Source organism: Ranitomeya imitator, chromosome 3, assembly GCF_032444005.1.
Source record: "Ranitomeya imitator isolate aRanImi1 chromosome 3, aRanImi1.pri, whole genome shotgun sequence".
Classification (NCBI taxonomy): domain Eukaryota; kingdom Metazoa; phylum Chordata; class Amphibia; order Anura; family Dendrobatidae; genus Ranitomeya; species Ranitomeya imitator.
In genome coordinates this window covers 230466919-230483082 of record NC_091284.1, presented here as the reverse complement: position 1 = coordinate 230483082, position 16164 = coordinate 230466919, and the positions used below count along the sequence as shown (strand labels likewise).

General features: G+C 41.0%; 1 protein-coding gene across 1 annotated transcript in view; it reads left to right on the top strand.

The window, feature by feature from the left end:
• RAB7B (RAB7B, member RAS oncogene family) overlaps window positions 1-12203 on the top strand; it is a 48412-nt gene extending 36209 nt beyond the window's left edge. Inside the window, exon 6 of the mRNA XM_069756259.1 lies at window positions 8658-12203. Coding sequence (XP_069612360.1) covers window positions 8658-8741 — 84 coding nt within the window. The 3' untranslated portion in view covers window positions 8742-12203. The remainder of the gene's footprint in view (window positions 1-8657) is intronic.
• Window positions 12204-16164: the final 3961 nt, after the last annotated feature.

Genomic DNA, 16164 nt, shown 5'->3' with positions numbered 1-16164 from the left:
CTCCACAGACTCCCTACTGACTGACTCACTGACAGACTAACAGACTAACTCCTCCCCCAGCCAGAATATATATAGGGAAGCTCCCCTGAAACCAGGTCTAGAGCTCCCCCTTCTGGCCTGGAGTCAGAAAGTGTTGAATGTACGTGTTACCTGTTAAAGGGATCCTCCTCGTTTCCAGGCATGGCATCACCCTCCCAGTGAGGAAGGCAATACTACTGTGGTACCCAGACTCCTGGGGTGCCACACATGCTCTGCGCACGATCAGCATGTTTCCTAGCCCTAGTGACCCAGATGTCGTCATGATGACATCAGGTCACCATGGCAATGATCAGGACCCTGCATCACGCTGCGGGGTCTCCAATCCAAACGCAGAGGGGCTGTCAGCCCTCTGCTGGCTCCCAGAATGTCGCAATCTCGTTCAATAGCAGCATTTCAGGGGTTAAAGTGCCAGGAGTGGTGTGTGACCACTACTAGCACTTACTGCCGGGTGTCAGCTGTCAGAATGAGATGACACCCAGTGGCGATCGCCCGCACACCACACGTGTGTGCAGGCGATCACGTAGATGTAATAATTTGTCCCTGGTCAGATAGACCCAGGTCACATGGGCGGATACATCTAATGTCAGAAAGGGGTTAAAGAAAGGATTGTACAGCAATTTTAGCATTTTTTACGCTTCTACTACTGGAGTTGGAGGAATGCCTTGACCCTCAAGTGTACACAGTTTAAAGAGGTTGTCCAGTCAAAACTGATAAGTCTGCAGTCACTCTGTGTGACTGTGGACTTTTGAATCCCCCAAGTACATGCACTGGGCTATGCTGGGATTTGCTGGCTTCAGATCCGAAAACAGAGGGTATATATGAGTTATACATACCCCTGACAGTTGAGCCCGGCCTCCCTCTCCATATACTTGTATGGAGTGAGGCCGCGGGTATGTACAGTATAAATCATACATACCCTCCTCCGTTTCCGGGTTCTGGAACTGGCTGAAGTGTGTGCTGAGCAGTACACCCTATCCTTGTGATTAAAGTGACGTTTGAAAGACCCGCAACAGGTGGAAATATATGACTTGTCGCTCTATATTTTTCTGCCCTGCACTTCAGTGAAATATTGTACTGTAAATAAATACAAGCAATCTTTTAAAAAAATCTCAATGTGAGTGTGGCTGATTTCCTGCAATTTGACTTAATTTCGATTCTCCTGTTCAGCCTGCACCTCTATCTACCTAAGCACTCATACTCACTTGCAAGAAATATGGACGAGTGCAATCCGATAAAAAATCGGATTGCACTCGGACCAATGTTATTCAATGGGTGACATCTCATCTGTGATTTTTTTTCTCAGCTGAAATCGGACTGAGAAAAAAATGGAGCATGCTGCAATATGCTGCGTATCTCGTACGAGACTCACCAATGCAAATCAATGGATGCGAGAAAAAAACGCACAGCACTCGCAGCATGTGAGTGCTGTCTGTTTTTTTACGCACCGGTGTCCTTTGAAAAGCCAGTAATTCATACGTCGCTACTGTAAAAATTACACTGACAGGTTATAATAGAAAAGATAGAAAAGATATATACACATAGAATATATATATATATATATATATATATATATATACATGTCAGTGACACACACATATATATATGTATTTATATTACATAGATAGAGAGATGGAAGAAAAGCCGGTAATTCATTTGCCGGCTTCTGTAAAATCACTGCAGGAGCCGACAGAATAGAAGAGATGGATTACATACAGTAAATACATATAGAATAGGTAGATATATAGATGTCAGTGACGAATACAATTAGTACAGTGTGTGTGCAATTTACTGGATATGTATTTAATTAATAAAAGATTATTAGTAGCCTAAGAAGGGACCATGGATATTGCACCCCCTGGCTAAAAGCATCAGCACTCAGCCTCCCCAGAAAAGGCGCATCTGTAAGATGCGCCAATTCTGGCACTTAGCCTCGCTCTTCTCACTTGCCCTGTAGTGGTGGCAAGTGGGGTAATAGTTGTGGTGTTGATGTCACTTTTGAATTGAAAGGTGACATCAAGCCCTGCTTAGTAATGGAGAGGTGTCAAGGCGCTGTGAGGGAGCACAGCTTGAGTGACGGCACCGCTAGTCACTGAAGCTGCCGCTCGCAGCTATGCTGAACTGAGATGACCTCTGGAGCATGGGAAAATGCCAGTTCATTTTCCCACGCTCAAGAGTTCACCACCGGTCAAGCTTTGAGTCAGCGCAGCATTAGTGAAGTCAGCGCTAGTCACTGATGCTGCCTCCGGCAGCTTCTCATTCATTCATCAGTGGTTTATAGCCGAGGCGGTCGCATTAGCACCGCTCCTGGTTGTAAACTGTATATCCCCTAAATATGGATTACGGCATGGGACTGAACGCCGGATAGGTTTGGTAGATTTAGAAAATAGGAGAACTTGAGTCCTCATATATTAAAGAATAGCATTTATTGGTACAAAAACATAAAATAAGTACTCAATACAATTTCTATAAATATTACATTTGTATGGATAAAAGTGTGATCCTGAAAGGTGAAAATATTGAGTAGCCGCTAACCTGGACCCAAATGGTGCCGCACCAGATACAATGTCCAAGTGGACATGTATATATAGCCCTATGATAGTAACAAGAAAAGGTCATAAGCCATTAACCCACATATAGCAAAGCAAAAAAGTAAGGCAATCCCAGTCAAAACATATGGCTAAGATGGGCTATGAGAGCCACAAAATAGACCATGCTGAAGCGCTGCACCAAAAACATATAAAGCATAAGATAAGTCAAGGGTTAATTACCTATAGTAATAGTCTCTCCGGTCCAGTCCAGGGGCGACCACTCACCCGATGCGCATTTCGCAAGCCTAACTGTCGCTTCCTCAAGGGGGCGTGGTCTCAATTAGATAAACATCGGCATTAAATACATGGTCGTTCCGGTCACATGACCGAAAAAGACCAATTGCATATTTCGTCTTCGCGCATGCGCAGACATCACTCCCAGGTCCAGTAGCACAAACTCCACACCGCCAATGCACAAGCCAGGAGCAGCAGCTGGCGCCTAGCCGCATGACACCTGACAGGGACAGAGCACTGTGGCGAGGGCACAGGAACCCAGGATATGGCGAATACGCAAACGGAAAAACAATAACAAAGTGAGTGAAAACAACAATGGCAATAGAAATAAAAAAAGTGATGAAAAAGTGATCAATCTACTATATAATTGTCTAAGGGTCACTTCCTTCTGTCCTTCTGTCTGTCTGTCATGGATATTCATTGGTCACGGCCTCTGTTTGTCATGGAAATCCAAGTCGCTGATTGGTCGTGGCTGTTTTGCCGCGACCAATCAGCGACGGGCACATTCTGGAAGAAAATGGCCGCTCCTTACTCACCGCAGTCAGTGCCCGGCGCCCGCATATTCCCCTCCAGTCACCGCTCACAAAGGGTTAATGCCGGCGGTAACGGACCGCGTTATGCCGTGGGTAACGCACTCCGTAACCGCTGCTATTAACCCTGTGTGTCCCCAACTTTTTACTAATAGTGCTGCCTATGCGGCATCAATAGTAAAAAAATGTAATGTTAAAAATAATTTAAAAAAAAACAAAAAACCTGCTATTCTCACCCTCCGTAGTCCGCCGAGCCGCACGTGCCTGCCGCCATCTTCCGTTCCCGGCGATGCATTGCGAAATTACCCAGAAGACTTAGCGGTCTCGCGAGACCGATAAGTCATCTGGGTAATTTCGCAATGCATCCTGTGAACAGAAGATGGTGGCAGCTGTGCGCGTATCGCCAGAGCTTCGCTGGATCCTAGAGGTGAGTATATAACTATTTTTTATTTTAATCATTTTTTTTAACAGAGATATGGTGCCCACACTGCCGTATACTACGTGGGCTGTGTTAGATACCATGTGGCTGCTATATACTACATAGGCAGTGTTATATACTACGTGGGCAGTGTTATACACTACGTGGGCAGTGTTATATACTATGTGGCTGTGCTATATACTACATGGGCTATGTTCTATACTGCGTGCTATATAATACGTGGCCACTGTTATATACTGCCTGGGCAGTGTTATATACTATGTGGCTGCTATATACTGCGTGGGCTGTGCTATATATTACATGGCCAGTGTTATATACTGCGTGGCCTGTGTTTTATACTACGTCACCTGTGTTATATACTGCGTGGCTGCTATATACTGCGTGGGCTGTGTTATATAGTACGTGGCTGTGTTATATACTGCGTGACCACTGTTATATATTGCGTGGCCTGTATTAACGCATCGGGTATTCTACAATATGTGCTGTATGTATATAGCAGCCACATAGTATATAGCACAGGCCACGTAGTATTTGTCTGCTATATACTACATGGCTCCTATATACTACGTGGCCTGTGCTATATACTATGTGGCTGCTATATACATACATAAATACATATTCTAGAATACCCGATGCGTTAGAATCGGGCCACCATCTAGTTGTATATATAATACTTTAGGGAGACATGTGAAAAATACAATGTGCACATGTATCACTCGATTACAAATATGTATAAGCAATGTCATATACATTAATCCATTATACAATAATGAATAATATTACAATGTGTGATGAAACATCCAAAATTTCTAATATATGAAATAGAAAAATTATAGAAAATGGAAAATAAAATAAAAAAATAACAAAAAATAAATAAAAAATATGTGAGTTGGTGTAATAAAGTAAAGTGAAAAATGAATAATCGGCACATTATTCCATTAAATTGTCCATAATTAGTAAACATTTATATAAAATATCAAGGTGTAGTTCTTGAAGAAAATGGCAATCACTTGCAATGAATAAAGATGAATGTTCACCAGACGTCATCATAGTTGACTATAAGTTCAGATCACATCAGACCAATGTAAAACTAAAAATTGGCAAAAAAAAATGCAATTAAAAACAAATAAAAAATATGCAATTAAAAGGGAGATCAACAAACAAGCGGTGATACATCGGAAGAAAGAAGAGCTCAACCAATACAGAGTCCGGATATGAGTTACTTTAAATCTATAAGGCCGGCGTCACACACAGCGTAAAACAATACGGTCCGTATAATACGGCCGTAATACGCTGAAAAGTCCCGAAAAAAGTGGTCCGTAGCTCCTCCGTAGGCAGGGTGTGTCAGCGTTTTTTGCGCATGGCATCCTCCGTATGTAATCCGTATGGCATCCGTACTGCGTGGTTTTCTCGCAGGCTAGCAAAACCAACATACCGCTATAGAAGTGATCCATGTGTCCCAAAAAGAAAAGAAAATATATATATACTGTCTATATATATATATATATATATATATATATATATATATATATATGTCAGTAGACACATATATTAGAGAGAAAAGCCGGTAATTCAGTGCGGTGTACAGTAAAATCACACTGACAGCTTACAGTAGAATAGGTAGAATAAATGTGTACACATAGAATAGGTATATATATATATATATATGTCAGTGAGACACATATATGTATATATATTAATATTTATTCCAGCGCTATACAGCTTGAAAGCCGGTAATTCAATTACCGGCTTTTTCTTTCTCCTTCCTAAAACCCGACATGATTTGAGACATGGTTTACATACAGTAAACCATGTCTTCTCTCCATTTTTTTTGCAGATTCCACACTACTAATGTCAGTAGTGTGTATCTGCAAAATTTGGCCATTCTAGCTCTTAAAATAAAGGGTTAAATGGCGGAAAAAATTGGCGTGGGCTCCCGCGCAATTTTCTCCGCCAGAGTAGTAAAGCCAGTGACTGAGGGCAGATATTAATAGCCTGGAGAGGGTCCACGGTTATTGGCCCCCCCCTGGCTAAAAATATCTGCCCCCAGCCACCCCAGAAAAGGCACATCTGGAAGATGCGCCTATTCTGGCACTTGGCCACTCTCTTCCTATTCCCGTGTAGCGGTGGGATATGGGGTAATGAAGGGTTAATGCCACCCGCTACACGCCACACGCCATTTAACCCTTTATTTTAAGAGCTAGAACGGCCAAATTTTGCAGATACACACTACTGACATTAGTAGTGTGGAATCTGCAAAAAAAATGGAGAGAAGACATGGTTTACTGTATGTAAACCATGTCTCAAATCATGTCGGGTTTTAGGAAGGAGAAGGAAAAAGCCGGTAATTGAATTACCGGCTTTCAAGCTGTCTAGCGCTGGAATAAATATTAATATATATACATATATGTGTCTCACTGACATATATATATATATATACCTATTCTATGTGTACACATTTATTCTACCTATTCTACTGTAAGCTGTCAGTGTGATTTTACTGTACACCGCACTGAATTACCGGCTTTTCTCTCTAACAGCGCTGCGTATTTCTCGCAAGTCACACTGCTTGTCCGTGTGTAATCCGTATTTTTCACGCTTCCATAGACTTTCATTGGCGTATTTCTTGCGCAGTACGGTGACAAACGCAGCATGCTGCGATTTTGTATGGCCGTAGAAAGCCGTATAATACTGATCAGTAAAATACGGCAAATAGGAGCAGGGGCATAGAGAATAATTGTGCCGTATTTATTGCGAGTTTTACGGACGTAGATTCTGCGCTCTTACGTCCGTAAAACTCGCATGTGTGACGGCGGCCTAAAAAGGATGAATAGCCTGTGGCTTCATTTAACCCATCGGGCACCATAGTGCCCAAGGTAAAGACCCACCTGCATTCTTTTTGTGCTAGAAGGCGTTTGATATCGCCTCCCCTTATCCCACATTGCACATGCTCAATACCCCTCACGTAGAGAAATTTGGGATTACAATTGTGAAACAACCGAAAATGACGGGGCAAGGTTTTTAAATGTAAAATCTCAATTTCTGATTCTGCGGCCATAATGTCCCAGACATGTTCATGTGTACGAGTGCCAAGACTCCTCGAGGTCAGACCAATATATATCTTTGGACAGTAACATTGCGCATAGTAAATGACCTGTGTTGTCTTACAAGTTATATGCTGTCTAATGGTAAATTGTTTTTTCCATCTGCTGATTCAAAATTTGTGGAATGGGTAATGTTCTTAGACGCGATACAATTCCCGCAAGAAAAACAACCTTTAACGGGTCCACTTGAACCAAAATAGGCACCTCTGTGGTCTATGGCCGAGACATAATGGCTGCTTATCAATAAATTCCCCAAATTTTTACTACGTCTCGAGGTCATAAGAGGAAAATCAGTGAGACATTTAGCAAGTGTCACGTCAATTTTGAGCACCAGTTTTTTTGAATGCAGGCTCTCATCTCCGCCCACTGTCCATTATATGTTGATATATAGCGGATTTTATTTTCCATTTTATTCTGCCTAATCTTAGGGCGCAGTAAATCCTCACGAGCACAAGATTTGGCTCGATTGATTGAAGGTATGGTAGATTGTTGGTTTGTTATTTTTTTATTTATTTCAGGAGATCAAGGGCGTTGCATGGATTAGCAGTAACAATAAAATGGTCAAACTGTGTTTAGTGTTCTATTTCATTAAAAGATTTTATTCTGGCTGTGTCTTTATTTAACCCTTTACCAACTATAGGGTTAGTAATGCATAGGTGTCTTATTGACACTTCTCCATTACTAAGCCGGGCTTGATGTCACCTTACAATACAAAGGTGGCATCAACCTCCAACTATTACCCCATATGCCAACGCTATAGGGCAGTGGGAAGAGCGAGGCTAAGATGCGCATCTCCAAGATGCACCTTTTCTGGAGTGGCTGGGGCAGATGTTTTTAGCCAGGTGGGGGCAATAACCATAGTCCTTTCCTAGGCTATTAATATCTGCCCTCAGTCACTGGCTTTCCTTCTCTGGATCAGAAAATTGCACGGGAGCCCACGCCATTTTTTCCCCCGAAAATAATATTTTATTAAATACATACAGTACATGTCCCCTAATTTGCACACACACTATAATAATTGTATTGATTACACACATCTATTAGATCTAACTATTGTGCATGGATTTACTGTATGTAAACCATGTCTCCTATCCTGTCGACTCCTGCATTGATTTTACAGAAGCCTATCAGTGTCAAACCTGTCAGTGTCTATCTATCTATCTATCTATCTATCTATCTATCTATCTATCTATCTATCTATCTATCTATCTATCTATCTATCTATCTATTATCTATATATCTGTGTGTGTTTTGACTAATATTTCCTTTAAAAAGGATGTGTAAATGACATACAGAACTGCTGTATGTAAAAGCGCATGTTAAAATCGCATTGCAATCGGATAGCAATCACAATGCACTCGGATGTAAATCGGATGCTAGGTGTGAAAATCGCATTGTACTCGCATGACACTCGCATAGCACTAGTCCATTTTTTCAGTCCTGAAATTGGACCTTTGTTTTTCTCACATATGGGTATGAGCCCTAACACTGAAGGCGCACCTTATATCTCTCTACCACTGGCCATGTGACAGTAGAACAGGACCCAGCCTATGCCCAGTGTACTGGAGGGTTCCCCATGCGCTCCGGGTGCACAATGACACCAGCCTCATCAGGTCTAAGAGAACTATTTCAAACTTAATATTGTTGTTGGGAGTGTAAAATCATAAACATTTCCTCTTCATTTTTTTATCTGCTTATATTTGTATGTTTTTTATTTTCACAGTACCAGGAGTGTCGAGAAAGTCATCTTACTGATTCTATCAAATTAACTCCAATGAAACACTCCGTGGGGGACTCCTGCTGTTGATGAAATCTTCGCGTTATATTATTATATTGACTCTTAGTTACTTCTATGTGAATGGACAGATGATGAAATACAGTCAAATGATTAAGGCCATGTGTGATGTGAGCAGATAACCTGGTGCCTCGGTAATCTATGTAGACTCAAGGCCCAGGCTGGGGCTAAAAATCAGCCCTGACATACAAAGCCCACCAGGCAACATATACATTTGCCCCCCATCTAGCAAACAAAACAGCTCACAGCGCAAGGTTCTACGACAAGGTTCTGTGAGTCTTGCTTTGCTTTGTCATGACCTTCGCCACTCCTTTAGAGGGTTTGCCCAGGATAAAATCTTATTTCCCACAGATTTGCATACGCTGGAAATGACAAAACCATCAAACTCACCCTCCCTTAGTTTTTGTTCTCAGACTGCAGTTGTGATATTACGACTACATTTCACGGGACCACTGAGCCCAGAGATAGTTCACATATATTTTAGTTATGAGGTCGTAAAAGAACAGGGTAGTGGTAGGGAGCTGGCTTGGGTGCACGGGTAGGTGAGTATGGCTCTGGGTTTATTATTTTTAAGTTGGTGGCCAAGCCTTCCAGAGCTGGGGTCCTAGGTTCAAATCCCACCAAGGACAACATCTACAAGGAGTTTGTATGTTCTCCCCGTGTTTTTGTGCGTTTCTTCCAGGCTCACTGGTTCCCCCCACACTCCAAAGACATACTGATAGGGAACCTAAATTGTGAGCCCCAATGGGGAAAATGATGACAAAGTCTATTAAAGGCTGCGGAAATAACGGTACTATGTAAACAAGTAAAATAAATATAGTCCAGTCTACGCAATAAAAAAATGTATCCCTGGAAGAATCGAACCCCAGCAAATATAATAAAGTTAAAATGCCATGAAAAATACCAAAAAAAGTTGTTGGGTTTTTTTTAGGTGGCAGCAACCCTTTAGTTGATACTACTATGTGACAATTTTGGCTATGGCACTCATTGCACATACAAAGATTGCATTATCCTGCAGCTACTTCACACTGTGCTGTAAGTGATCGCTGTAAAGCAGGTTGCGAGAAATCCAAACGATTTTGACTTTTACATTTCATGCGACCATATTAACTAACATTACAGTTCATTAACAACATTACGTGATCTTTGGCCACATGAGGTGTGTCATAGCCAAAGTTGTTAAGTAGACTCTGCCTAATATTATGTGCCCTCCTACAGCATAAACCCAACAATGCAGCTCATAAGCAGCATTATACTATGAACAAATCACTGTAATAAATAACAATGGGCATTTTCAGGGGCAGATTAAGTGTAGCCAGGGATCTGGGCAGTTTAGGGTGCATGGGACCCCCAACACATGTTAATTTTGTGAGGTCATTTGATAGGCAGCATGATGAAAACACAGGTGCTCTGATGCACATCTTTAGATGTAGATGCCAATTTTTTTACCTTGCATACAGCACTAAACATAATAATAGAGGATTCTATGTAATAAGGGACGGCGCTGTACATAACAAGATTGGTTGCTATGGAAAACGGGAAAATTTGTTCCCTTACATACAGCGCTGAACATAACAAGGGAAGACCCTATATACTAGGGGACGGCGTTTTACATAACAAGGGAGTTTCCTTTGCAAACAAAAGTATTACTCCGGTCATCGCTCTGCAAATAATGCTGCATTTGCACTGAAAGATAATCCTTGAAGAAGTGTTCTTATGATACATTTTTTCAGTGTGAACATGCTGCTGATCACCTGTTGAATAGGCAAAACGCTTGTTCATCAGGTGAAATGATTTTTTGTGCTGCACAAAAGATCATCATTCTCTGTAAACAGGACTCGCACTGCCAGGAACAGGCTGGGCAATATACTATGTGACTGGGCAATATACTATGTGGCTGGGCAATATACTACGTGACTGGGCAATATACTACGTGGCTGGGCAATATACTACGTGGCTGGGCAATATACTACGTGACTTGGCAATATACTACGTGGCTGGGCAATATACTACGTGACTGGGCAATATACTACGTGGCTAGGCAATATACTACGTGGCTGGGCAATATACTACGTGACTGGGCAACATACTACGTGGCTAGGCAATATACTACGTGGCTGGGCAATATACTACATGGACATACATATTCTAGAATACCCGATGCGTTAGAATCGGACCACCATCTAGTATATATATATTCTTTTATTTTCATAATAAAAACTACAAAAAGGAAAATGGGCAAACGCAAAAGTTTTATCACCCTTGGAGATTTGTGTGCTCAGATAACTTTAGCCAAGGTTTCAGACCCTAACTAGCCTGATATAGTTGTGGCTTGTTCACAATCATTGTTAGGAAATGCCAGGTGATGCAAATTTCCCAGCTTTATAAAAACCCAGCATCCTCTAACCGTGTACCAAAAACAGCAGCCGTGGATCCTTCTAAACAGTTGCCCAGCATTCTGAAAAGGATAATGGCGGAGGCCCACAAAGCAGAAGAAGGCTATAAGAAGGTAGCAAAGCATTTTCTGTTGCCTTTTCCTCTACGTGACTGGGCAATATATTACGTGGCTGGGCAATATACTATGTGGCTGGGCAATATACTACGTGGTTGGGCAATATACTACGTGGCTGGGCAATATACTACGTGGTTGGGCAATATACTACATGACTGGTCAATATACTACGTGGCTGGGCAATATACTACGTGGCTGGGCAATATACTACGTGGTTGGGCAATATACTACATGACTGGTCAATATACTACGTGGCTGGGCAATATACTACGTGGCTGGACAATATACTACGTGGCTGGACAATATACTACGTGGCTGGGCTATATACTATGTGGGCTGTGCAATATACTATGTGGAAATGCATATTCTAGAATACCCAATGCGTTAGAATCAGGCAACCATCTAGTTATATATAAAGGGGCTGAGAGGAGTGATGTACTACAGGAGGGAGCTGTATTTAGAGGGAGGTGCATTTTTTTAGAAACATGGTGGTGGCTGATGGAAGGAAAATGGTGTCTTTTTTCATAGGACTTTATGCTGGAGCAGGCTGAAGTAAGGGGAGTGATGTTATTTACATGGGACCATGTATTGGAGGGAGCTGAAGGGAAGGGAGTGATGTTTTGCACATGGGACTGTGTGTTGAAAGTAATTGAAGGTGGGATGTGATGGTATTTACATGGGACTGTATGTTTAAAGGGGGTTGATTCTCTTGTTTGCTTCAACAATTCTCTTTTTCGCTTCAAACTAGCTGTCTCAGGCAAAGTCTTTTGTGTGGACAGGAAGCTGCTTGATCAGTATGATTCTATAAGATGCTGGAATCTCTCAGGATTGCAGTGATGAAAACAATTTCTGGCCCATAGAGATGATGCTACATGACCCAATCACTTTTTCACACAGGGCCCAGTGGGTTTGGATTTATTTTTCCTTTAATAATAAAGACCTTAATTTATTTAAAAACTAAATTTTCTGTTTACTTGTGTTATTTTTGTCTAATATTTACATTTGTTTGGTGATATGAACCATTTAAGTGTGACAAACATGTACAAGAATAGGAAATCAGAAAAGGGGCAAACACTTTTTCACACAACTGTATACAGTGTCAGTGTACAGATAATACAGTAATCAAAGGTGACATTCTACACAGGAGCTCTCTATATAGTGTCAGTGTACACATAATGCAGTGATCAACGGTGATGTTGTACAGTACACAGGAGCTCTGTATGTAGTGTCAGGGTACAGCTAATACAGTGATCACCGATGACATTATGCACAGAAGCTCTGTATATAGTATGCAGTGTACAGGTAATACAATGATCACCAGTGACATTATACACAGGAGTTCTGTATATAATGTTAGTGTACAGTTAATACAATGATCACCAGTGACATTATACACAGGAGCTCTGTAAATAGTGTCAGTGTAAAGGTAATACAGTGATCACCTGTCACATTGTACACAGGAGCTCTGTATATAGTGTCAGTGTACAGGTAATACAGTGATCACCAGTGACATTATAAACAGGAGCTCTGTATATAATATGCAGTGTACAAGTTATACAATGATCACCGGTGTCATTATACACAGGAGCTCTGTACATAGTATGCAGTGTACAGGTAATACAATGATCACCAGTGACATTATACACAGGAGCTCTGTATATAGTGTCAGTGTACAGGTAATACAATGATCACCAGTGACATACACAGGAGCTCTGTACATATTGTCAGTGTACAGTTAATACAGTAATCACCAGTGACATTATACACAGGAGCTCTGTATACAGTATGCAGTGTACAGGTAATACAATAATCACCAGTGACATTATACACAGGAGCTCTGTATATAGTGTCAGTGTACATGTAATACAATGATCACCAGTGACGTTATACACAGGGGCTCTGTACATAGTGTCAGAGTACAATTAAAACAGTGATCACCAGTGACATTATGCACAGGAGCTCTGTATACAGTATGCAGTGTACAGGTAATACACTGATCACCGTTAACATTATACACAGGAGCTCTGTACATAGCATCAGTGTACAGATAATACAATGATCACCGGTGACATTATACACAGGAGCTCTGTATGTAGTGTCAGTGTACAGGTAATACAGTGATCTCCGGTGTCATTGTACACAGGAGCTCTGTATATAGTGTCAGATAATACAGTGATCATCAGTGATATTATACACAGGAGCTCTGTATGTAGTGTCAGTGTACAGGTAGTACATTGATCACCAGTGATATTATACACAGGAGCTCTATAAATAGTGTCAGTGTACATGTAATACAATGATCACTAGTGACATTATACACAGGAGCTCTGTACATATTGTCAGTGTACAATTAATACAATGATCACCAGTGACATTATGCACAGGAGCTCTGTATATAGTATGGAGTGTACATGTAATAAAATGATCATCAGTGACATTATACACAGGAGCTTTGTATATAGTGTCAGTGTACAGGTAGTACAGTGATCACCAGTGATATTATACGCAGGAGCTCTGTATATAGAGTCATTCTACAGGTAATACAGAGGTCACAGGTGACAGTATACATAGGAGATCTCTATGTAGTATACAGTGTATAGTGTAAGTGTACAGGTAATACAGTGATCACAGGTACAGATAATACAGTAATCACCAGTGACATTATACACAGGAGCTCTGTATATAGTGTCAGTGTAAAGGTAATAAAATGATCACTGGTGACATTATACACAGGAGTTCTGTATATAGTATGCAGTGTAGAGGTAATACAGTGATCACCAGTGACATTATACACAAGAGCTCTGTATATAGTGTCAGTGTACAGGTAATACAATGATCACCAGTGACATACACAGGAGCTCTGTACATATTGTCAGTGTACAATTAATACAGTGATCACCAGTGACATTATGCACAGGAGCTCTGTATATAGTATGGAGTGTACATGTAATAAAATGATCATCAGTGACATTATACACAGGAGCTTTGTATATAGTGTCAGTGTACAGGTAGTACAGTGATCACCAGTGATATTATACGCAGGAGCTCTGTATATAGAGTCATTCTACAGGTAATACAGAGGTCACAGGTGACAGTATACATAGGAGATCTCTATGTAGTATACAGTGTATAGTGTAAGTGTACAGGTAATACAGTGATCACAGGTACAGATAATACAGTAATCACCAGTGACATTATACACAGGAGCTCTGTATATAGTGTCAGTGTAAAGGTAATAAAATGATCACTGGTGACATTATACACAGGAGTTCTGTATATAGTATGCAGTGTAGAGGTAATACAGTGATCACCAGTGACATTATGCACAGGAACTCTGTACATAGTGTCAGTGTAAAGGTAATACAATGATCACCAGTGAAATTATACCCAGGAGCTGTGTACATAGTGTTAGTGTATAGGTAATACAGTGATCAACAGTGACATTATGCACAGGAGCTCTGTATGCAGTGTACAGGTAATATAATGATCACCGGTGACATTATACACAGGAGCTCTGTATGTAGTGTCAGTGTACAGGTAATACAGTGATCACCGGTGTCATTGTACACAGGAGCTCTGCATGTAGTGTCAGTATACAGGTAATACGATAATCACTTGTGACATTAGACAGGAGCTCTGTATACATTATGCAGTATACAGGTAATACAATAATCACCAGTGACATTATACACAGGAGCTCTGTATATAGTGTCATTGTACAGTTATTACAGTGATCACCAGTGACATTATACACAGAAGCTCTGTCTATAGTGTCAGTGTACAGGTAATACAAAGATCACCAGTGACATTGTACACAGGAGGTCTGTATATAGTGTCAGTGTACAGGTAAGAGATCTCTATGTAGTATTCAGTGTATAGTGTAAGTGTACAGGTAATACACTGACTCACCAGTGACGTGTCTAGTTGAAGTCCTTAATCTTGGCTTTTCTTCTTCAACCAGCTCAGACCGCCATCACTTCTTCCGGTCTCTGCAGGAAATAACACAGTTATCTAGAGCACCGCTTCCAGAGCACATTCCCCACTTTTTTCCCCAACTTCTGCACAATGTAGCTGAATATAGACATGCACCCAAAATTAATATATAATTAGTTATTATGCAACCCATCATTTCAAATATAAATTAATCCACCACTGTGCCTGCATGAACAATAAATAGCCACTTTCCCCACCCAATAAATACATAAATGAATTGGAATCTGTACTTTGTCTCCCAATTTATTACCAGTCACACTCCTGCATCCACTGATTCATTATATTTACATGCCCCGCTCCCCCCAAATAATTATGTTATGTCCTCTCTCCCACCCCACCTTCAATTCATCATCATTTGCTCTCCACCATCATCAAAACATTATCATTATCATTTGCTGTTCCATACGCTCAATTCATAATTTTTTGCTCTCCCCACCTTCAATTCATCATTTGATCTCCTCCCACCCTCAATTCATTATTTGCTGTACCCTATTCCCCACCCTTAGTTAAACATTTGCTGTCCCCCTCCCACAATTCATCATTATTTGCTCTCCCCACCCCCAAATTATTATCATTTTCTCTCTCCCCATCCTCAATTCATTATAATTTGCCGTACCCTACCCTCAATTCATCATTCTTTGCTCTTTCCCCCACCCTCAAGTCATCATTTATGGTCCCCGTCCCCCACCCTCAATTCATCATTTGCTGTCCCCCATCCTCCACTTTTAATATTGTCTAAAACTGGCCCTGGTAGCATGCAACTAACATACACCCTAACATACAGAACAAGAAAAATAATGACACAGTATAGTAGTGTTTCTAGAAAATTTCTGCTTACAGAAATGTGTAGTAATAATATCCCCCTACATGATCGTCATATATTAATAATAGCCTCCTCGGTGTCCCCAATATCTAATAATATTCCCCTTT